Raw genomic sequence first — 24,494 nt, 5'->3', positions numbered from 1 at the left:
GGCCTCCCAAAGTGTTGGGATTACAGGGGTGAGCCACCGTGTCTGGCCAGATTTGCATTTTTACATAAAATAAACTAAACATCTAGTAGAGGAAAGAGTGAAATAGGCATTTGTCTCAGGTGAGCAGAGGGATGACTTCTGGTCCTGTCTTGTCCAGTACCTGTGAAGATAAACTGTTAATTACATTGCCAGGGTGAAACTCAAGCAGAACTGTTTTAGGGTAAAGATCTTGGGGCCCACAAGGAATTTCCTTGTGGCCAAATTGTGAGCAAGGCCTGCTGGGGAGGTGTGTAGACTTCTATCTTTGCAGCTACATATTTAGGAACAAAATAAGGGGCAGTTTGGTGTGACTCCATTCCCAAGCCTGACTTTTCCCTTTAGCATAGTGAGTTTGGTATCCCAAGATTTTTTTTTTCCCCTTTCTCAGTGGGTAGAACCAGAGAACTTTCTAGAAAGAACTTGGTTGGAATATATATACTATGGCCAAACTCCCCAGTCTTTTGAGAGGGGAACAAGTGTTTGTAGTAAAAGTCTCTCCTTCCACCTCCGGTGCTGTTTACTGTGTGTCAGATAAGTCTTAGTAAAGCTGTTTTTTTTTTTTTTTTAAGAAGAAAATATCTGTCTCCCTTTTACCCTCCCCACCTTTTACTTTGCTCTATACACCTCTGATATCATTTGAGTCTTTTACAATAAGATAGAGCTTATGTATTTTTGAGTAATAATAAGCATGAGAATTTTCCAAAAATCTTTGCCGCCCAAGTAGTCACAGGTCCCCATTCACCATACTGTAATGAACCCTTCCTCCCTCCCTCCCAAGTCCACTGAAGAGTCATTAAGTCAGCCCCAGGGAAGGGAAGGAATGATGTAGAGCAGGCAAGGGATAGACAGGACACAGAGAAATGGGGCCCACTGTAATGAGAGAATTTGCCTTTTGTTTTGATAGAGGATCTCACTCTGTCATCCAGTCTGAAGTACAGAGGCATGATCATGGCTCACTGCAGCCTCAACCTCCTGAGCTCAAGTGCAGACAAAAAATAAAATTATAAGCCACTCCCGCCCCCCAACCATCTGAATGGACCCCTCCTCTCAGCCAGGGCTTTCCAAAGTTAACCTGAAAAACTGGTTCAGGCCATGCTGTGGGAAGGGAGAGTCGGCCATGCCTCAATATACCCGCCTCCCTTTTGGATTTTGGGAAAAGCTGACCAGCATGAACATCAACACAGACCTTAAGTCTGATAAACATTTACAATGTATTCTCTCTGAAGCCTGCGACATGGTGGCTTCATTTGTGTGATAAAACTTTGGTTTCCACAATCCCTTATCATAGTAACTCAGACATTCCTTTCTACTGATTCCAGGTCTTTAGATAATAACTCTTTTAACCAATGGCCAATCAGAAAATTTTTGAATCTACCTATAACCTGGAAGTTTCCTCCACTTGGAGTTGTCCTGCCTTTCTGGACTGAAACAATGTACATCTTACATGTATTTGATTGCCTCATGTCTTCCTAAAAGGTATAAAACTAGGCTGTGCCCCGACCACCTTAGGCACGTTTTCAGGGTCTCCTGAGGGCTGTGTCACACACCACGGTCACTCACATTTGGTTCAGAATAAATCTTTTCAAATATTTTACAGAGTTTGACTCTTTTTGTGGACGTAAGTGATCATCCCACTTCAGCCTCCCAAGTAGCTGGGACTACAGGCGAGCGCCACCATGCCAGGCTAATTTTTGGATTATTTTTTTTTGTAGAGATATAGTCTCATTAGGTTGCCCAGGCTGGTCTCAAACTCCTTGGCTCATGCAATCCTCCCACCTCTGCCTTTCAAAGTGCTGGGATTACAGGTATGAGCCACTACAGCAGGCCCATAATTGGAGAATTTGGAGTCTGATTTTTCTCATTTGGCCATACTTCCTAGGGAAATTTTAGAACCCCAAAACAGCAGCCTTAAGATTGGGCTGGGAGTGCTCTGGAGGAGGCTAATGCTAGTTACTTCTCCTGCTAGCAAGAAGAGCTAGCATATTAGAGTGAAAGGAAAATCAGACTTTACGTCAAAATATGTAAGTTCTTGCCTTGGCTCTGGCCATAGCTAAATTTAAGAAACTCACTGAAGTTTTCCAGATCTCAGATTCTCTTTCTGGAGAATGTGTGGTTTGGAGAAGATGAATTTTAAAGGCTCTTTCAGCACTAAAATTCCACTTCTAGTGTTGAAACATACACAAATCACAGCAGAAATGTTTATTAGTAACGCCTACTGCATACAAAAATTACAGTAGAAATTGTATTAAAAATGTCAAATACGTTCATAGTATCTCTCTATTCTCCCTCAAATTCCCATCTACTCCTCAGCTTGTTGAACCTCAACAGTAAGAAGGCTCCCAGTCAAAAAAGATGTCCTCAGACCCAGGCCCAGAAGTGCTTTCTTAGGAAAAGTGAATAAATGATGGCAGCAGCAATGGCAGCAGTAGCTGTAACCCCCAAACAGGAATGGGAAGACAGGTGGCCCCATTTTCAGTCTTTCGAGGTTGAGTGAGCAGCTGATGTGGGCACGCTTCCCTCACAAACATAGGTCCTACTACTAAGATTCCAGACATCAGCCTGCAGCCAATCGTGGCTGTACAGCCTTTGACCTCCACAGACGACTCAATGCCACCTATAGAACAAGGAAGGATGGGGAGAGACAGAGATGTTTTAGGACATCAGAGGAGAATCCAGTCCCCCCTCATCCCTGGAGAGCTCAGTGTCAGAATCTCTTGGGAGCCACTCAAATGGTTTTCCAGCCTCTGAAACTATCAGATGTTCATTTCAGTTTACCTCCAGTGATCTCAAGTTTTCCTTGATAGCATCGAGTTGTACCATTGGGACAGGGAAGAGAAGGAGCACTGAAACAGGTCCCTAGAGCCACACAGGTTGGACAATGGAGGGTTGTTGACACAGTGGAAGCTGGAGGGAAACGAGAGAGACAGTTAAGGGCAGGTCCTGCCTCCAGAGATGTTGCTCCTTGCTGCCTTCTCTTCCCCAAGATTTTCCTGCAGATGCCACTCTAATCAAGGCCCATTAATTCAGCCTCCCCATCCTTCCCCAGCTGGTGTTCTCTGCTGTGAAATCTCCATCGATCTGACTTCCAAACTCTGCTGAGGTGTGAAGATACAGAGATGAAAAGGACATAGTTCCTGTCACCTGGCATCTCTGCCTAGGAGAAAGACATGTAAGTAATCAATTCTGTAGCTGCTGTCTTCAAGGTATAATGACAAAGGAATGGAGGAATACCAAACTACCTAAAAGAATTTGGTAAATATTTTCAAAGGGCTGATACCTGAGTTGACATGGAGGATGAACAGGGGTTAGCTGTGTGAAAATGGGGTGGGGAGGGGTAGTAAAGGAAACAGCAAGGACAAAGGTCAGGTGGTGTGAGCCAGCTTGGTGGATTCAGGGAATTGTGAGAAGTTGCACGACTGATATTCAGCTTGTAGGCCCAGCTGTTTCTTTGATCTGTTTTTTTTTGTTTTTGCTTTTGTTTTTTATGGCCAGAATCCATTTTGATTGGCCAGTGCCATCTACATTGTTAAGCATTTTGAGTATTAGCCCCAGTTAGCACACAGTAAATGAGAGAGGGAAGAGAGGGAAATGAAGCTGAAAAGACAGGCAGGGCCAAGTTACTACAGGCCTTGTAAATTGGGGAACTGGGCTGTTCTCGTGCAGCAGTGGGAAACCAATACTTGTTAGACTGATAATACCACCCTGTTCAGAAACCTACACTGATGTCTTATTGCTTTTTTTTTTTTTTTTTTTTTTTTTTTGATGGAGTCTTGCTCTCTGTCCCAGGCTGAAGTGCAGTGGTGTGATATTGGCTCACTGCAACCTCTGCCTCCTGGGTTCAAGCAATTCTCCTGCCTCAGCTTCCCGAGTATCTGGGATTACAGGTGTGCGCCACCAGGCTAAGCTAATTTTTGTATTTTTAGTAGAGACAGGTTTTCACCATGTTGGCCAAGCTGGTCCCAAACCCCTGACCTCAGGCGAGCCACCTCACCCGGCCTGTCTTACTGCTTAATAAACACAAAACCCAGTTTACACTCCAGGCTTCACTGGTGTCTCGCTGCTCTGAGCAGTGTTTAGATCCCAATGAACAATTCAGAAACATAAAATTACTTGAACTGTGAGGTACTTTGGGGTATGGGCCACTTAGGCTAAGCCAAGTCAGAATGCAAAGGGAGGCCATACACAAGCTTTTTATGGAGTTTCTCTTAGTACCTATCTCCCCCACTTCCAGGGTACCTGTGGTCTCACTGAACTCCCAAAACTGAGACAGGCTGTCTTTGTCATTATAGAAGTAATCCTCACAGTAGTTACTGTAGGAGGTCACGATCAGGCCGGGAGGTGAAGAGTGCTGGACAATTGTTATGGCCTCCTCCCCTTCCGGGATGCAGCCCTTCGTGGCCAAAATGGCTGTCTCAGTCCCTGTTATGAGACAGGAAGGAGGGGAAATGGATGGTGGCTGTCACGATTGGCCTGGACGAAGGGAACAAGGATTGGCATGGACATAATCAACCTCCCTCCTACCCAGCCCAACTGCCCCATCTCATTTCACCTGCTTTAATTATTAGTATGGTTTCCTGGCAAAGTGCCCCTTTGTCACAAGTCTCCACTTCCTCTGTGGTCCAGTTAAACATATTGGCTGGATCTGCTTCCACAGTCATGGACAGACCCTTTTGACAATACAGCTCTAGGCCCACTGAGGAGAAAACAAGAAAAGGATAAGCACTTCTCCATGGGCCAAGGCGGCTCCTTTTTCATCATCAGTCCACCTTCTGTGACACACGGCTCTCCCCTACGTCCCCCATACGCACAGGTCAGGAGGGAGGTTCCTAGGACCAGGAGGATCAGCAAATGCTGGATACGGGGGGTTCCCATGGCTTCTTCTGGAGAGGTCTGGGAGGAGCTGGTCTGGATCTGTGAATCTGATGGAGAGAAGGCAATTAACTTTTCAGCCAGAGCGCATGAGATCAAATCTAGGTCCTGGCAAGTACTGACTTCAGGGTGGGGTGTTTTAATCTGCATTTTTTTTTTTTTTTTGAGACGGAGTCTTGCACTGTCACCCAGGCTGGAGTGCAGTGGCGCAATCTCGGCTCACTGCCTCTGCCTACCAGGTTCAAGCAATTCTCCTGCCTCAGCCTCCCGAGTAGCCGGGATTACAGGTGCCCGCCACCACACCCGGTGAATTTTTTGTATTTTTAGTAGAGATGACGTTTCACCATGTTGGTCAGGCTGGTCTCGAACTCCTGATCTCAGGTGATCTGCCCGCCTCGTCCCCCCATAGTGCTGGGATTCCAGGAGTGAGCCCTCATGCCCGGCCTCACAGTGGGGTTTATGGTATATGACCACGACTTCTAAAGTCGTTCTGTCCCTAACCGGCTTGTGAGCTGGAGCGAGTTCACAGGTTTATCACGCCCCAGTTTTTCATGGTTTTAATTCTCAGGCCCGGCCACCCAGTGCCCTCCAACTTCAGGATCAGGAGTGTGGCCCTGAAGGCCGCTTCTCCCTCAGTCTCAGGGGTCCCTTACATTCTCTCAGGGACCCAGAATCTCGGCCCCCAGCCCCAGCCCCCTCAGAACCCGGGATTCTGAGAGCCCAGCCCCGTCCTATGTAGGGATCGAGGAGTTTGGGTTCCAACCACCTTTTCCTGCGGGACACACCATTCTGGGCCCCTCCCTCTCAGGCCCGGGAGCCCAGGCCCCCAACCCTCGTTCCCCTCAGAGCCAGGATCTGGGTCCCCAGCCTTCTCTTTCCTCAGAATCCAGGAATCTGAGTCCCTAGCCTTCTTTTTCTCTTTAAAGAAGCAAAATTGCTGCCGGCTTCCAGGCAGACGCCTCACAAGAATCTCACGACGCCAAAGTTGAGGCCCAGAACGCCTTCTCCCCGGGCTTGGCATTCTCTTACAACGCAAGGCCGGGCCAGCCTGGCCACACAGCACTCGAAACCCTATTGGTGGATGCAAAAGCATCGGATAAGTTCATTGGATGAGCCTGGAGGAACGCGGCACCTCATTGGCCACAGAGAAGTCAATTCCTGGCAATCTCGGAGGGTGCGCATGCTCGAAAGGTGAGTGGCGGGCAAACCGGCCGGAAGATGCCACCTGTTTTTGCAGCCAAAGGCACGCAATGGAGGGTGGGCAGTGCGTTGCCAGATGGCCTCGCCTGGCCCATTTCTCTTTTTGCACTCTGTTGTCTCTGCTTCTCCAGCCACACTAGGAGGTCAGACCCTTGGCCCTCACTCACGGAACTTATCTCCCTACCCAAATGGCCTCTCATGTTCCCAGCCCGGCCCCTGCCTCGGCACCCACCTTAGTGGCCCTAGCCTCTGGGAGTCAGCTTGGCCTCTTGAGTCTTCACTTGCAGTGGCCCCTGTGCAGCCCAGGCTTCTTCATCTGATTGCACTATCGCACCAGCCTCCTCATGGTCTCTTGGAGGGCTGAATCCAGGAATGCCCCCCTCAGCATCACTTTGGGCACCCCGAATGCATGCATGAGCAGTAGCTATGATGGCACAGGCTGCTGTCAGATCGAACCCACGCGTCCGTGTCAGGACCATGAAGAAGACATGTCACTCGGATTTGTTGCTCATGGCTGGCAGTTCACTTTCACATCTATGTAACCTTCCCTTCCCTTCCCTCCCCTCCCCTCCCTTCCCTTTTTGACAGACTTTTGCTCTTTTTGCCCAGGCTGGAGTGCAATGGCACAATCTTGGCTCCCTGCAACCTCCTCCTCCCGGGTTCAAGCGATTCTCCTACCACAGCCTCCCAGGTAGCTGGGATTACAGGCATAAGCTACCATGCCTGGCTAATTTTTTGTATTTTTTTTTTTGGAGACAGAGCCTCTCTCTATCCCCCAGGCTGGAGTGCAGTGACGTGATCTCAGCTCACTGCAACCTCCCTCTCCCAGGTTCAAGTGATTCTCATGCCTCAGTCTCCCCTGAGCAGCTGGGATTACAGGCACCTGCCACCACACCTGGCTAATTTTTGTATTTTTAGTAGAGACGGGGTTTCGCCGTGTTGACCAGGCTGGTCTTGAACTTCTAACCTCAGGTGATCTGCCCACCTCGGCCTCCCAGAGTACTGGGATTACAGACATGAGCCACCACCCCTGGCCTATGTAAGCTTTCCAGGTGTGACATGAAGTTGTAGCAGGATGAGCTGCAGACAAAACTCCTCAGATACTGGATTAAAGAAGGAAGAGGTTTATTTGGCCGGGAGCCTCAGCAGACTTGCGTCTTAAGAGCCGAGCTCCCTGAAAAATAAATTCTTGGCCTTTTTTTTTTTTTTTTGGAGTCTCGCTCTGTTGCCCAGGCTGGAGTGCAGTGGTACAATCTCGGCTCACTGCAAGCTCTGCCTCCCGATTTCATGCCATTCTCCTGCCTCCGCCTCCCGAGTAGCTGGGACTACAGTCACCCACCACCACACCCGGCTAATTTTTTTGTATTTTTTTTGTATTTTTTTTAATTTAATTTTATTTTTATTGATCATTCTTGGGTGTTTCTCACAGAGGGGGATTTGGCAGGGTCATAGGACACTAGTGGAGGGAAGGTCAGCAGACAAACAAGTGAACAAAGGTCTCTGGTTTTCCTAGGCAGAGGACCCTGCGGCCTTCCGCAGTGTTTGTGTCCCTGGGTACTTGAGATTAGGGAGTGGTGATGACTCTTAACGAGCATGCTGCCTTCAAGCATCTGTTTAACAAAGCACATCTTGCACCGCCCTTAATCCATTTAACCCTGAGTGGACACAGCACATGTTTCAGAGAGCACAGGGTTGGGGGTAAGGTCATAGATCAACAGGATCCCAAGGCAGAAGAATTTTTCTTAGTACAGAACAAAATGAAAAGTCTCCCATGTCTACTTCTTTCTACACAGACACGGCAACCATCCGATTTCTCAATCTTTTCCCCACCTTGCCCCCTTTTCTATTCCAGAAAACCGCCATCGTCATCATGGCCCATTCTCAATGAGCTGTTGGGTACACCTCCCAGACGGGGTGGTGGCCGGGCAGAGGCGCCCCTCAGCTCCCGGACTGGGTGGCTGGCCAGGCGGGGGGCTGACCCCCCCACCTCCCTCCCGGACGGGGCGGCTGGCCGGGCGGGGGGCTGACCCCCCACCTCCCTCCCGGACAGGGCGGCTGGCTGGGCAGAGGGGCTCCTCACTTCCCAGTAGGGGCGGCCGGGCAGAGGCGCCCCTCACCTCCCGGACAGGGTGGCTGGCCGGGCAGGGGGCTGAGCCCCCCACCTCCCTCCCGGATGGGGCAGCTGGCCGGGCAGGGGGGCTGACCCCCCCCCACCTCCCTCCTGGACAGGGTGGCTGGCCGGGCAGGGGGGCTGATCCCCCCACCTCCCTCCCGGACGGGGCGGCTGGCTGGGAGGGGGCGCTGACCCCCCCCCACCTCCTTCCCGGACGGAGCGGCTGGCCGGGCGGGGGGCTGAGCCCCCCACCTCCCTCCCGGATGGGGCAGCTGGCTGGGCAGAGGGGCTCCTCACTTCCCAGTGGGGGCGGCCGGGCAGAGGCGCCCCTCACCTCCCGGACGGGGCGGCTGGCCGGGAGGGGGTGCTGACCCCCCCCCACCTCCCTCCCGGACGGAGCAGCTGGCCGGGCGGGGGGCTGAGCCCCCCACCTCCCTCCCGGATGGGGCAGCTGGTTGGGCAGAGGGGCTCCTCACTTCCCAGTAGGGGCGGCCGGGCAGAGGCGCCCCTCACCTCCTGGACGGGGTGGCTGGCTGGGCTGGGGGACTGACCCCCCCCACCTCCCTCCCAGACGGGACAGCTGGTCGGGCAGGGGGCTGACCCCCCCACCTCCCTCCCGGATGGGGCGGCTGGCTGGGCAGAGGGGCTCCTCACTTCCCAGTAGGGGCGGCCGGGCAGAGGCGCCCCTCAGCTCCCAGACTGGGTGGCTGGCCAGGCGGGGGGCTGACCCCCCCATCGCCCTCCCGGACGGGGCGGGGGGCTGACCCCTCCCCCACCTCCCTCCCGGACGGGGCGGCTGGCTGGGCGGGAGGGCTGATCCCCCCACCTCCCTCCCGGACAGGGCGGCTGGCTGGGAGGGGGCGCTGACCCCCCCCCACCTCCTTCCCGGATGGAGCAGCTGGCCGGGCGGGGGGCTGAGCCCCCCACCTCCCTCCCGGACGGGGCGGCTGGCTGGGCAGAGGGGCTCCTCACTTCCCAGTAGGGGCGGCCGGGCAGAGGCGCCCCTCACCTCCCGGACGGGGCGGCTGGCCGGGCGGGGGGCTGACCCCCACCTCCCTCCCAGACGGGGTGGCTGCCGGGCGCAGACGCTCCTCACTTCTCAGACGGGGTGGCAGCCAGGCGGAGGGGCTCCTCACTTCTCAGACAGGGCGGTTGCCAGGCGGAGGGTCTCCTCACTTCTCAGACGGGGTCGCGGCCGGGCCGAGGCGCTCCTCACATCCCAGACGATGGGCTGCCGGGCAGAGACGCTCCTCACTTCCCAGGTGGGATGGCGGCCAGGCAGAGACACTCCTCACTTTCCAGACTGGGCAGCCAGGCAGAGGATCTCCTCACATCCCAGACGATGGGCAGCCAGGCAGAGACGCTCCTCACTTCCCAGACAGGGTGGCGGCCGGGCAGAGGCTGCAATCTCCGCACTTTGGGGGGCCAAGGCAGGCGGCTGGGAGGTGGAGGCCGTAGCAAGCCGAGATCACGCCACTGCACTCCAGCCTGGGCACCATTGAGCACTGAGTGAATGAGACTCCATCTGCAATCCCGGCACCTCGGGAGGCCGAGGCTGGCGGATCACTCGCGGCTAGGAGCTGGAGACCAGTCCGGCCAACACAGTGAAACCCCGTCCCCACCAAAAAAACACGAAAACCAGTCAGGCATGGCGGCGCACGCCTGCAATCGCAGGCACTCGGCAGGCTGAGGCAGGAGAATCAGGCAGGGAGGCTGCAGCGAGCCGAGATGGCAGCAGTACAGTCCAGCTTTGGCCCGGCATGAGAGGGAGACCGTGGAAAGGAGAGGGAGAGGGAGAGCAATACTTTTCCTCTTTCTAAAAGCCCAATTACTGACTCAATTTTTTTTGTATTTTTAGTAGAGATGGGGTTTCACTGTGTTAGCCAGGATGGTCTCGATCTCCTGACCTCGTGATCCGCCCGCCTTGGCCTCCCAAAGTGCTGGGATTACAGGCATGAGCCACCACGCCTGGCCAATTCTTGGCCTTTTTAAAGGCTTACAACTTTGAGGGGTCCACATGAAAGGGTCGTGATAAATCGAGCAAGCGTGGGAAAAGTGACTGGGGACTACATGCATCAGGTAACAGAACAGAAAGTTTTGCAATGCTTTTTCATATAATGTCTGGAACTTACAGCTAACACAAGTAGTTTAGGTCAGGGGTTGCTGTTATTATTATTACTTTTTTTTAACTCCTAGGGCTGGGTGGTGGTGCCAAGGTTGACTGGCTATTTATCTTACTTCTGTTTCTTTCCAACTTTTTGCTTTGTCTCTTTCCTCCTGTCTTGTGAACTAGGCAAGGTTGGGGGAGGAGGGCAGCAGGAGTAGTAGTGGTCTCCTTCCTTAAAGTAAGGCAACGCTTTGTATACTTTCAGAATTGGTACTGATTCTGTAAGTTATAGTATAAATGAGTATTTATTTTTAATAGAGAAAATGCCACAATAAGAAAGGGATTGGTAAAGCTTCAATCCCTTTGTTATCTTTGAACTGTTATCTTTGAATGATCACATGTCAAAGGATCCAGGAAGAATGTGTGCCAGTTTTCAGCCCCCGTCTGTCCCCCAAGGGCTCGTGCTTGGGAAAGCAATCACCTTGTTGAGTCACTCTCCAGGTGACTTGGTCGCAGAATCCCTCCATCTCACACCTAGAAGAGACCTTGGAAGCCTAAGCACCCTCCACCTCTATTCTTCACCCCATTTCTGCTTCAACAGCTCCAGGGACCTCCTCTTGCTCCGTGACATAGTTTGGATATTTGTCCCCCGCCCAAATCTCACGTTGAAATGTTATTCCCAGTGTTGGAGGTGCGACCTGGTGGAAGGTGTTTGGGTTATGGGGGCAGATCCTTCATGACTTGGTGCTGTCCTTGCAATGGTGAGTGAGTCCTTGCCAGATCTGGTTGTTTAAGTGTGTGGCACCTCCCCTTCTTACTCTCTCTTGCTCCCCTTCTCTGGCCTGCATCCTTTTGCCATAAGTAAAAGCTCTCTGAGGCCTCCCCAGAAGGAGATGCTGGCACCACGCTTCCTGTACAGCTGCAGAACCTTGAGCCAATCAAACCTCTTTTCTTATAAATTACTTCTAGTCTCAGGTATTTCTTTATAGCAGTGCAAGAACACCCCAGTACACAGCCCCTTGAGAAAGGTGGCTTTGCCTTTTTGGTGCAAGAGAGATTGACAGATCTTCCTTAGCCTGAGCCAATTTCTGTTCCTCCCCAAGCTTCAGTGTCCTCATCTAGAAAATGAAGAGGTTAGGCTGGGTGCAGTGGCTCAAGCCCATAATCCCAGCACTTTGGGAGGCCAAGGCGGGTGGTTCACCTGAGGTCAGGAGTTTGAGACCAGCCTGACCTTCACCAACATGGTGAAACCCCGTCTCTACTAAAAATACAAAAATTAGCCAGGCCTGGTGGCACGCGCCTGTAATCCCAGCTACTTGGGAGGCTGAGGCAGGAGAATCGCTTGAACCTGAGAGGTGGAGGTTGCAGTGAGCTGAGACTGCACCATTGCACTCCAGCCTGGGCAACAAGAGCAAAACTCGGTCTTGGTCTCAAAAAAAAAAAAAAAAAAGAAAAAAAAGAAAATGAGGAGGTTAGTCTAGAGCAGTGGTTGGCAAATAGTTTATGAATCCATGGAACGTCTGTAAAAAAGAAAAAAGCTCAATGGCTAATATACAGTGAAGGCATCTTTTTATATAAGCACTTGTGACACCACCATTGGTCACTGGATTATTGCAATACGCCCTGCCCTTGCCCATGTGGCTATTTCCCACCTGGCACCAGAGCGATCTCTTAATTGCAAGCCACAGCACATTACTCCTGTTTAAAACTTTCTAATGGGCCAGGCACAGTGGCTCAGGCCTGTAATCCCAGCACTTTGGGAGGCCGAGGTGGTGGATCACCTGAGATCAGGAGTTCGAGACCAGCCTGGCCAACATGGTGAAACCCTGTCTCTACTAAAAACGAAAAAATTAGCTGGGCGTGGTGGTGCGCCCCTGTAATCCCAGCTACTCTGGATGCTGCAGTGAGAGAATCATTTGAGCCTGGGAGGTGGAGGCTGCAGTGAGTCAAGATTGTGCTACTGCACTCCAGCCTGGGTGACAGAGCAAGACTCTGTTTCAAAAAAACCAAAACCTTCCAGTGGATTCTCATTTTACCTCAAGTAAGATTCTAGGCTGGGTGCCATGGCTCATGCCTGTAATCCCAACACTTTGGGAGGCTGAGGTGGGAGGATCGCTGGAGCCCAGGAGGTGGAGGTTGCAGTTGCAGTGAGCCGAGATAACGCCACTGTACTCCAGCTTTTGCTCTGGTGACAGAGCAAGACCCTGTCTCAAAAAAATTTTTTTTTTTTGTACTTTATAGTATAATTGGCTATGTGTGTGTTCATGTGTGACTGTGAGTGCATGCATGTTTGTGTGTGCACATGTCTGTATATATGTACGTCTGTGTGTGTGTATCTGTGTGCTGTGTGCGAATGTGTGTCTGATGTGTGTGTCTCGGTGTACATGTCAGTGTGCATGTGTGCATGGGCACGTGTGTGTCTGGTTCTGAAAGGAGCCAGGCACATTCCTCAGCCCCAGGCTTAAAACAAACAAGCCTAGTACAAACACATCCTATCCTCCTATCCCACCACATATCGCCATATATCTCTCGCCATATATTGCGATCCAGGCAGCTAACACTGACCCGGGCTGCCGAAGTGCGCCTGCGATTAGATATCATTAATAAGCCAGATCAGATTTCCTTTACAAGGATTCTAACCCACATTCCTTTACAGGAAGAGACTACAAATTATTACAGGATAGGTAATACCCAGAGCACTCCTCTATCTCTCCTTACGAGTAATTTCAAAAAAGTTAGAGCAAGGGGCCATGATCTTGGTATAGAAATCAAGAAAGGAAAGCTAATTACTCTGTGTCGCTCTGAATGGCCTGCCTTTGATGTGAGGTGGCCACCCGAAGGGACCTTCCGACTTGCTGTCATCACTAAGGTAAAGTCCAAGATTTTCCTACCTGGGCGTGCGGGCCACTTAGATCAAATCCCATATATCCTTATATGGCAGGACCTTGTTAAGAACCCGCCTCCTTGGCTGTCCCCTTTCCAATTAGCCTCTGAACCCTGTAAGGCACTGGTTGCTCGACCACTAAAATCCAAGCAACCAACTGCCCCCCCCCCATCCTGTTCTACGTGACAGCGGGGACCCACTATTCACAGAACCCCCTCCATACCCCTCCGGGCCCCAGGCCCCAGCCCCCCTGGCTGAGCTGTGGGAAGGAGCAGGCGGACAGGAGGCGGCCGGCACACACGGGCCCGCTGAAAAGGAAAGTAACTTTAAAGGGCCGGCGGGGCGGACGCGAGGGCGCACTTCGCGGACCAGCCCCCCTCAGCCGCCTGACTCCACGGTGGCTTTACCCCTTCGGGAAATAGGACCCCCAGATGACACAGGAATCCCCAGGCTCCAGTACTGGCCATTCTCCACCAGTGATCTGTATAACTGGAAGACTCAGAGTGCTCGGTTTTCAGACAACCCCAAAGATTTACTGGCTTTACTGGATAGTGTCATGTTCACCCACCAGCCCACTTGGGATGATTGTCAGCAGCTCCTCCGAATCTTGTTCACCACGGAAGAGCGAGAAAGAATACAGATAGAAGCTAGAAAGCTGGTCCTGGGGGACGACGGTCAACCGACTGCCAACCCCGACCTCATAAACGCAACCTTTCCTCTGACCAGGCCGGCGTGGGACTACAACACGGCAGAAGGTAGGGGACGGCTACACCTTTATCGCCAGACTCTAATGGCAGGTCTCCGGGCAGCTGCTCGCAAGCCCACTAATTTGGCTAAAGTATATTCTATTCTGCAGGGAAAGACAGAGAGCCCAGCTACCTACTTAGAAAGATTAATGGAAGCTTTTAGACAGTACACCCCCATAGATCCAGAGGCTCCAGGAAGTCAGGCAGCTGTTGTAATGTCTTTCGTAAATCAGGCAGCCCCAGATATTAAGAGAAAACTCCAGAAATTAGAAGACTTGGAGAGAAAGCGGATTCAGGACCTCCTTCAGATAGCCCAGCGGGTTTACAATAACAGAGATACTCCAGAGGAAAAGCAGTTTAAGGCCACAATCCACCCGACAAGTGAGAGAATTCCTGAGGTCGGCAGGATTTTGCAGACTATGGATACCTAAGCTCGCAGAACTGGCTAAACCCTTGTATCAGGCAACACGGGGGCAACAGCCATTTAATTGAACAGACGAAGCCGAGTTGGCCTTCCAACAGATTAAAACCGCCCTACTCTCCGCGCCTGCACTGGGACTACCTGATGTTACCAAGCCCTTCCACTTATACGTGGATGAGAATAAAGGTGTCGCCAAGGCGGTAATAACTCAGAACTTAGGCCCCTGGCGAAGGCCAGTTGCCTACCTGTCAAAGAAGTTAGACCCAGTGGCTGCCAGGTGGCCCCCTTGTCTCCGAATGATTGCGGCCACGGCTCTGATGGTGCAAGATGCTGATAAACTTGTCATAGGGCAAGAATTGCGGGTCGTTACTCCACACGCCATCGAAGGTGTACTCAAACAGCCACCTAATCGATGGATGAGTAACGCCCGGCTCACCCACTACCAAGGACTACTACTAAATCCTCTCAGGATAATTTTCCTGCCCCCAACAACCTTAAACCCTGCCTTACTGCTGCCCAACCCGGACCTGGACGCCCCACTCCATGACTGCACCAAGATACTAGCTCAGGTGCACAGAGTTTGAGAAGACCTGCAGGACCGCCCACTTCCTGACGCCGACTTCGTCTGGTTCACTGATAGGAGCAGCTTCATGCATCAAGGCCAGAGGTACGCTAGAGCGGCAGTAACTTCAGAGACTGAGGTAATCTGGGCGGAACCCCTGCCCCCAGGGACATCGGCCCAGAAGGCCGAACTGATAGCGCTCACCCAAGCTCTTACCTTAGGGGCGGGGAAAAAGCTGACAGTATATACAGACAGCCGATATGCTTTTGCCATGGCGCATATACATAGGGCTATTTACAAGGAGCGAAGGTTACTGACGGCTAAAGAAAAAGAGATAAAAAACAAGCAAGAGATCCTAGCCCTGCTAACAGCCCTATGGAGGCCAGAAAAATTAGCCATTGTACATTGCCCAAGGCATCAGAAACTAACTACTCCAACTACTCAAGGCAACTTTCTGGCAGACCAAACTGCAAGGAATGTGGCGAAGGCTCCCAGCCAACTCCTTGCACTCCAGCTCCCTGACCCGGGCCCCCAGGACTTGCCATATTTCCCTGAATATTCAGAACAAGATCTCCAGTGGATTGACAAACTTCCCCTGAAACAAATCCAGAATAGGTGGTGGACTGATACTAATGACCAAACCATCCTACCCAAAAAATTAGGACAACAGGTGTTAGAACACATCCACCGAACCACCCACCTGGGGGCCCGGCGGATGATAGATCTGATCAGACGCTCCAAGCTCAAAATCAGACATATAGCTGAGACGGCCAACAGTATCGTAACAAGTTGCAAAGTCTGCCAGCTTAACAACGCATACCCCCAATCTCAAGCTGCAACAGAAACAAGGCTCAGGGGAACCAGGCCCGGTATCTACTGAGAAGTAGATTTTACTGAAATAAAGCCAGGAAAGTACAGGTACCGGTACTTACTTGTCTTTGTAGATACTTTTTCAAGGTGGACTGAAGCATTCCCAACCAAAAAAGAAACTGCTCAAGTCGTAGCAAAAAAAATTCTGGAAGATATCCTTCCCAGGTATGGCTTCCCCATCCAGATAAGGTCAGATAATAGGCCCGCTTTCGTCGCTAAGGTAAGTCAGGACTTGGCTTCCATCCTTAGGGCAAATTGGAAACTACATTGCGCTTACAGGCCCCAGAGTTCAGGACAGGTAGAAAAGATAAATCGGACCTTAAAAGAGACCTTAACTAAATTGACTATAGAGACTGGCGCTAATTAAGTAGTCCTTCTCCCCTATGCTCTGTTCCAGGCCCGTAATACCCCTTACAAACTAGGCCTTACCCCTTACGAAATCATGTATGGCAGACCTCCACCCCTGGTTCCTAGCTTAAAAGATGATCTGCTTAAGTCTGAAACAGAAAATGTCTCTGAATTCTTATTTTCCCTACAAGCCTTACAGAAAATTCACCAAGAAATCTGGCCCAAGCTGAAAGAGTTATATGAGACCAGTCCCCCACCGACACCCCATCTGTACCAGCCAGAAGACTAGGTCCTGGTTAAGCGACACCAACAAGAGACCCTAGAGCCCAGGTGGAAAGGACCACTCCAAGTACTCCTGACCACACCCACCGCCCTGAAAGTAGAAGGCATTGCGTCGTGGATCCACTACACCCACGTCAAGCCAGTGGACCCAACCTCCGACCTTCTAGGGCCAATCACGGCGGCAGCTGAAGCACCGGACACGTGGACTGTGGACAGAGCTAAGAACAACCCCTTAAAACTCACCCTGCGCCGGCAGCATAGCTCACTGCAAACATGCAGTTAAGTAGTCTAACTTTAACATTAGTCGCCCTAGTGGCCGCTGAGGAAAACATAAAGCCAGCTCCTAATCCCTTTGTCTGGAGATTCTGGCTTTATGAAAACCAAACCCACCCTGGGCAACCTCATAAGCCCGGGAAATTAGTGGCCAGTGCAGATTGCCCCTCCTCAAGGTGCAATAGCCCAATTTTACTAAATTTTACCGATTTCCCAGTAGCCAAACAAGTGGCACCAATAATATGCTTCGAGTATGATCAGACTAAATACAATTGTAAGCACTATTGGTGGCACCAAAGTGCCGGCTGCCCTTACAACTATTGTAACATCCATAAATACCAATGGTGGGGTGGAAAAGAACAGCTAGATCCCAGATGGCCCTTCCATCGCAGACGAGATAGAGACCTTTCATATACATAGATAGTTAGAGACCCCTGGAACTCCCGCTGGACCACGCCTCAACACGGGGCTGTATACTACTCCTCCGCCTCCACATGGCCTAGCAGTCACCTCTATCTGTGGCGGGGTCTAGTGCAGGTACGGCCCCTGGTCCATGGAAATATCCAGCGACAAGAAAACCGCCTAACACAAGACTTACGTCCTTTTTCCTAGTTAAAATTATTGCAAGAAGGATTAGAACTTGCTAACCTTACAGGACTTCACAGCCTGTCTGGCTGCTTTCTGTGTGCCACCCTAAGGCGTCCACCGCTAACCGCTGTCCCCCTGCCATGAGGATCCTCCACCTCTGCCCAAGCTAACAACCACCGAAACCTCTCATATGCCCCTATCCCTAACGTGCCACTATACCTAAACCCCAGTCAAGAAAAGTTTCCCTACTGTTTCTCAGGAACTAATTCCAGCCTCTGCAGCATCACTGCAATGCCCCCTAATATCACCTCAAAGGCTCCGTCAGGCATATTCTTCTGGTGTAATGGAACATTATCTAAAAACCTATCAAGCCCCTCTGTTACCAACCTACTGTGTCTTCCTGTCACATTAGTTCCCCGGTTAACTCTACTTACTGCCGGCGAGTTCCTAGGGTATACCGGTAACTGGACTAGTGCTGTTATTCACCCAGACCCTAGACCGAGACCTGCACGAGCCATATTTCTCCCCCTCATTGCAGGAATCTCCCTCACCGCATCCTTCATGGCGGCCGGACTGGCTGGGGGAGCCCTAGGTCACACCCTCATAGAAAGTAACAAGCTGTACCAACAATTTGCCGTTGCTATGGAGGAGTCAGCTGAGTCCCTTGCCTCCCTCCAGCGGCAGCTCACGTCCCTAGCACAGGTAACCTTGCAGAACCGGAGGGCCTTAGACCTACTCACTGCTAAAAAAGGAGGAACGTGCATGTTTCTAAAGGAAGACTGTTGTTTCTACATAAATGAATCAAGGCTTGTAGAAGACCGGGTCCAACAGTTACGCAAGTTAAGCACAGAAGTAAGAACACGGCAGTTTGCTTCAGCTGCAGACCAATGGTAGAACTCATCTATGTTTTCTCTGTTAGCCCCCTTCCTTGGACCCCTGCTGAGTCTACTATTTCTGCTTACCGTAGGACCTTGTGTTGTTAACAGAATTTTGCGGTTCGTTAAAGAAAGGTTTAACACTGTACAACTCATGGTCCTCAGAGCCCAATACCAACCTGTAAACGCTGAAACAGAATCAAACTTATAAGACCCAAGATTGGCTCTAAAAAATACCTGAAAAGAAAGGGGGGGAATGAAAGGAGCCAGGCACATTCCTCAGCCCCGGGCTCAAAACAAACAAGCCCAGTACAAACACATCCCATCCTCCCATCCCACCACATATCGCCATATATCTCTCAAACTTCCTGAGCCCAGTACAAACACCACCAGGAAAGTCTCCGATAAGGGGACAGCCGTTCAAAGTTTTACTGAAAGAGCGGGAACCAAAAAAATTCCTTTGTTCCCCTGTAACTTTCAGGCTATAAAAAGCAAACACTCGCATTGTTCAAGGCCCTCTTGTATGCTGTGAAATGGAAGGACCAGGTTCGAACTTGTAGTAAAGATCCTTGCCGCTTGGCTTTGACTCTGGACTCTGGTGGTCTTCTTTGGGGAACTAACGGTCTAGGCATAACAGTTCCTTCCAGCTGTGTCTGATCCATCTCTGTGTACTCAGCATATGATTACAGTGTAGGTAAGTAAACGTTTGCTGGATTAAAGAATGTCTTTTAGATCCAGAAATGAGAAACACACAACAGTGAGCCACCACATACCTCAGGCCCTCTGTATTCCATCCTCAGAAGTTTTTCCATGCTTCCTGTATTCCTGGGGGAAAATTCCAACCTCCCACACTGGTCTTGGAGACCAGCCCCCATGCCCCATCCTTATCATTCCCTGTCTAATATCTATTCCCAGGACATCCCCAGTCTTTTCCAGCCTCTTTGGCTTTGCTCACACTGGTCCTTCTGCATGGGAGACCTCTCCCTAATCCGCTTCCCCCATGCATTTGTTTACCCCACAAACTCCTAATTGTCCTTCAAAGCCCATTCCTCCAATGCCCACAGCCCTCAGTGAAGCCGGCATAAGCATCGTGCAGCTCCCTTTTTGAGTGCTCCAGGAGTTCTCCTACCTCCAGGCCTATGCACACACCCAGTTCCCGCTCAAACCAACAGATTTTCCTTCCTACTTGTAAAGCATTGAGATCTTCTGCAAACCTTACAAAACAATGAGTTGTAAGCCTTGAGGTTAAACCACCAGTTTTACTTATTTTTTTTTTGAGACAGGATCTCTCTCAATCTTGTCCAGGCTGGAGTGGTGCAATCACAGCTCACTGCAGCCTCAAACTCCTGGGCTCAAACAATCCTCCCACTTCAGCCTCTCGGGTGGGAGTACAGGCACATGTCACCATGCCAGCTAATTATTTTACTATTAAACCCCAAGCCACAGAATGTCTTTTTGAAGACTGCTAATTACTAATCACAGAGGAAACACTCGCCTTGCTTACACTCACATTTGTTTCTCCTTTCTTTTCTTTTTTTTTTCACAGAGATGGAGTCTTGCTCTGTCACCCAGAGCTGGAGTGCAATGGTACAATCTTGGCTCACTGCAACCTTCGCCTCCCAGGTTCAAGCAATTCTCCTGCTTCAGTCTCTTTTACCTTCTGTTTTGAATTCTATTTTCTTTCTTTCTTTTTTTTTACTAGTACTTCAACTTTCTTGTGCTTACTGTTTGCATGGTATATCTTTTTCAATACTCACACTTTCAATAATGCTTTTCCCTATATGTAAAATATTTCCCTTGTAGACAGTATATATGGGTATTGCTTTTTTATGCCATTTGACCAATCTGTACCCCTTAATTGAAATGTTTGGCCTGTTAACATTGTTAGGTCTAAAGCTGCCTCCCTACTACTTTAAGTTTGGTCTAATGGTTTCTCCATACATAGTGAACTGTAACCTAACTTGATGTGTAAACAGTCTGTAACCTGCTATTGTAAAAATAGCTGAGTCTCAGCCAATCACAGGTACCCAACTAACTGTTCAAACCTGGTTCAAATAAGGCAAGCACCGAACTGTTAGCAGTCCAACTATTTCAGTGCCTTCCTTAGTTTCTTCTACATCACTTTCTTCTGCGGTAGATGTTATCCAACCATTTATGGACGGAACACCCTGAAGTTTCTCTGAACCTACTGTGGTTCTGGGGGCTACCAGATTAATGCATCATTCATTACTCAATTAAACTATGTTAAATTTAATGTGTCTGAAGTTTTTCCTTTAGTCAGCCCATTAATCTAATTATTGATTTGACTGCATGTAAATCTATGCTTTAACTTTTGTGAGATGGAAGTAGAATGAGGTCACAGTATCAGGTAGCACCAGGCCTCCACGGGTTCATGAGAATTTCCAGGTGTCCAGGGGTGGGATCAGGCCACAGTATCAGATGGCAGCATCGGTGCTTGAGAAGTTTCCCATGTGACCTCAGGGATCCCAGGATGATGCCCCATAGTCCAGGGATCTTGGGGATGGGAAGAGTCCGGTCTGACTCACTGTGAGGCCTCGCTGAGCTGTCTTTCCCTGATAGTGCAACCCTCCCTGAATCCAGGGCTGGAGTGACCTCGATCTGCACAGATCTCTCCAAAAAGAACAAAGACCAAGGTCTCTGGTGCAGGCCCTTCTGGGAGAGGGCACTTCTCACGGTGGGCGTCAGGGGTGGTTGTGGCCCTGGATCTAGAGGGTGGTGTGGCTCCAGAACGCACGCACAGCACTAAAACATCCCTGTCCACCCCCAACTCGCCATTTATTTATTTTTAAGAGGAGGAGGGGTGCAAGGGCGGTGACCGGCCGGACCCTCTTCTCCTCCCCGCCTACCGGCCCACGGCTCAGATGGCCACACGCAAGGCCGCCGCCACCGCTACCTCCTGGCCCACAGCCACCCGTCGAATAGGGGCCACCGGGCCGCCCTCCGACGTGCCTTGTTCGCTCCCCGAACCCCCATCTAGCCCCTGGTCGAGCCCGGGCAGAACGAGGAGAAGACCTGGCTCCCAAACGGGACGCTGCGGGGGCGGCCCTCACCGCCCCTCCACCCCCGGAAGCGCATGTTCCTTGCAGCCCTCGGAAAGCCCAGAGGGCGGGGCGGGCGCCTCCTGAGGGCATTGCGGGCTCGGGCAGGCTCGCGGGAGAGACGTCACTGGTTCCCATACCAGAGGCCGGGGTGGGGGTATGGGGACGCGGGAGACCCCCAGGGATTGAGGAAGGAAGAATTGATGGCTCTGCACACACGCTGCGAGGCGGACACACGCCTGTGTGGAGGGCTAACTTTCAACAGATCCCATCCAGGGAACCACTCTGCTGCAGAGAAAACTCGGACCCAGAAGCAGCTCCTCCAGGGATGGTTTAGCGCCAGGTTCCCCACGAATGGGCCTTGCGTGAAGGGCGAGGGGCCGGCCACCCTTCCCACTGCCGGTTTCCCAAGACAATGAGCTCTCCGCATGGGGCCTCAACCCTGCTGCACTGCGTCCTGTTGGCGACGACCGGCTATCCCAGGCCAGCCGAGGCTTCATGGCGCTGCCCTATAGTTCTGCCTGGGCATATTCTGACTTGGAGGCCTTTAGTCAGCATCCCACGGATGGCAGCTTAGCCCAGTGGTCCCTCATCCAAGCACAGGCACCAAACGTCTGAACCTGGGGACCTGTGGTACTGGGCAAGAGCACCATGGCAACCACGCATGCTCACTAGCGTGAAATCAACCTGTCTCACATGGTCTAATCCCAGCTCCGGCTTTCTTTTCTTTCCTTTTCTTCTTTCTTTCTTTCTTTCTTTTTTTTTTTTTTTTGACGAAGTTTCGCTCTTGTTGCCCAGGCTGGAGTGCAGTGACACCATCTCAGCTCACTGCAACCTCTGCCTCCCTGGTTCAAGTGATTCTCCTGCCTCAGCCTCCCGAGTAGCTGGGATTACAGGCATGCGCCACCACGCCCGGCTAATTTTTGTATTTTCAGTAGAGATGGGGGTTTCACCATGTGGGCCAGGCTGGCCTCGAACTTCCAACCTCAGGTGATTCGCCCGTCTTGGCCTACCAAAGTGCTGGGATTATAGGCGTGAGCCACAGCCCCAGCCCCAGCTCAGGTTTTCTGAGTGGGTGAACAACCCAACCTTGGTGAATTCTGTCTTCCAATGATAGGAAGAGCCCACATCCAAGGATCAAAAGGATTAAAAAGCCACAGGACATGGTGGCTCAGGCCTGCGGTCCCATTTATTTTGGAGGCTGAGGCGAGAGTATCACTTAAGCGCCGATCACATAGCTCACATAGTGCAGTGAGCAATGGTGGCACCACTGCACTCCAGCCTGTGCCACAGAATGAGACCCTGTCAAAAACAAAAAACAAAAAACAAAGACAAAAAACAAAAAGAAGCCTCATTCCTATGAATGCTTTCCTGCTGCAAATCAGTTATCCCTGTGACGACTTTTCTGACACCCCTTGTTTAAAACTCAAAAGGTCAGAAGGATCCTGAGGCCCTGCTTTCACCGTCTGAACTCCTGTTGCAAATCCAAGACCCAGGAGTTTTTGCCCTCATGCCCAACGGGAGGCTTCTGTCTTCCTGCGCTGCCTTCGGACATCTGCGTTCAGACGGGTGTCCCAGTCTCCCCATCTAGCGCTGCCCCTGGTGAGCTTGGCTAAGGCTTGGCGCCAGAAGCCAGAGCCTCTCTCGAAACTCGCGCCCGACTCCCCGACCAGGTTAGTGTAAAAACAATTAATAATGGAATTTCACCCACAGCCAGCAAGGCCCATGTACCTGCCTCGCCCCCATGCGGGAACTGAAGATGGAGGCGGGACCGCCCACTGATCCCCCTCTCCTGTCTCTTCACCGCCTTTCAATCAGGCTCAGAAGGTTCTTCTCTCCCGCAGGTTCCGCCAAGCCTGTCCCTTGGCTGTGGTGTCGCTGGATGCTATGTAGGGACGGTGGGAATAGCGTCTATCCATTCGCGCGCGTCACTAATTACATGGGGCATTGGCTCTTTTAAGAGGGTCACGGTTGCTCCTGCCCTTGATCCGGGCTTCACTGAATTCCTTCACTTTGACATTCAGTGCCCTGCACAGAAATCACAAGTCGTCAATACCCACAGCAGCCTAAGCCGTGTTTTGTTTTAATTCAACAGTCCCAAAGTGCCTCCCAAAGTGCTGGGATTACAGGCGTGAGCCAGGCATCTGGCTTTTTTTTTTTTTTTTTTTGTAGAGACAGGGTCTCCTTATGTTGTCCGGGCTGGTCTCAAACTCCTGGCCTCAAGTGATCCTCCTGCCTCTTATATGCTGGCTTTCTTATTACATGAAATATCTTTTCCCATCCTTTTATAGTCAACAATTGTGTATCCTTCCATTTTATTTTATCGTATTTTTTTGAGATGGAGCCTTGCTGGGTCCCCCAGGCTGGATTGCACTGGCACGATCTCAGCTCACTGCAACCTCCGCCTCCTGGGTTCAAGCAGTTCTCCTGCCTCAGTCTCCCGAGTAGCTGGGATTACAGCACATGCCACCACGCCCGGCTAATTTTTCTAGAGACGGGGTTTCACCATGTTGGTCAGGCTGGTCTCAAACTCCTGACTTCCAGTGATCCACCTGCCTTGGCCTCCCAAAATGCTGGGATTACAGGCGTGAGTCACCGCACCCAACCTCCTTCCATTTTAGATGTGTTTTTAAATAAATAATTTATTATTGGATCTTGTCTTTGTCTTTGCTTTTTTTTTTTTTTTTTTTTTTTGAGACAGAGTTTTGCTCTTGTCACGGTCTTGGCTCACTGCAACGTCTGCCTCCCAGGTTCAAGACTGCCTCAGGCTCCCAAGTACCTGGGATTACAGAGATGTGCCACCTCGCCAGGCTAATTTTTGTATTTTTAGTAGAGATGGGGTTTCACTATATTCACTATGTTGGCCAGGCTGGTAGACAACTTCTGACCTCAGGTGATCCACCCACCTCGGCCCCCCAAAGTGCTGGGATTACAGGTGTGAGCCACCACACCAGGCCAGATCTTGCCTTCCTAATCCACTCTGATAATCTTTGTTTGGGAAATAGGCTAGAAATTCCAGCACGCATAATTCATTTATCAAAGTCTAAAGTCAATTTAAACCTTTGCCTTTTTCCTGAATAATAAAATGACCTTAGATTTACTTAGCTTCACCGATTTGCCTACTCACCCTGAATTACATACTAACTAACCTTGCAGGGAATTTTTAGTGTATCTTTGTGTAATCCCACTAGATATCATTAGCACTATTTATACCAAGTACATTTACATTTTAACGTGTATTTGCCACTTTCTTTTCTC

The 24,494-nt window shown here is 50.9% G+C and overlaps 1 protein-coding gene across 2 annotated transcripts; it reads right to left on the bottom strand.

The window, feature by feature from the left end:
• Nucleotides 1-2,223: 2,223 nt before the first annotated feature.
• TEX101 (testis expressed 101) lies at nucleotides 2,224-8,370 on the bottom strand. Of its 2 annotated transcripts, XM_055102980.2 has the most exons (6): nucleotides 5,873-8,370; nucleotides 4,848-4,958; nucleotides 4,589-4,732; nucleotides 4,276-4,458; nucleotides 2,815-2,943; nucleotides 2,224-2,653 (listed from the first exon to the last, which is right to left on the bottom strand). In XM_055102980.2, exons 2-6 carry the CDS (start codon nucleotides 4,909-4,911, stop codon nucleotides 2,424-2,426), a joined length of 750 nt encoding a protein of 249 aa, XP_054958955.1. In that variant the 5' UTR covers nucleotides 4,912-4,958; nucleotides 5,873-8,370; the 3' UTR covers nucleotides 2,224-2,423. The 2 variants fall into 2 exon arrangements, with proteins under 2 accessions (XP_054958955.1, XP_034802035.1); XM_034946144.3 differs by having other exon boundaries at nucleotides 4,848-8,370.
• Nucleotides 8,371-24,494: the final 16,124 nt, after the last annotated feature.

The sequence above is a fragment of the Pan paniscus genome, chromosome 20 (genome assembly GCF_029289425.2).
Source record: "Pan paniscus chromosome 20, NHGRI_mPanPan1-v2.0_pri, whole genome shotgun sequence".
NCBI lineage: Eukaryota > Metazoa > Chordata > Mammalia > Primates > Hominidae > Pan > Pan paniscus.
Note: the sequence above shows the minus strand (reverse complement) of the source record. Positions and strands in the feature narration are given on the sequence as shown.

Excerpts from the sequence above, each read along its gene's own strand:
- TEX101 (XM_034946144.3), bottom strand. The coding sequence starts at position 5,058 with ATGCAGATTAAAACACCCCACCCTGAAGTCAGTACTTGCCAGGACCTA. Across the intron at positions 4,459-4,588 it reads CATACTAATAATTAAAGCAG|GGACTGAGACAGCCATTTTG; the intron begins GTGAAATGAGAT and ends GTCTCATAACAG. Across the intron at positions 2,654-2,814 it reads AAAACTTGAGATCACTGGAG|GTGGCATTGAGTCGTCTGTG; the intron begins GTAAACTGAAAT and ends CTTGTTCTATAG.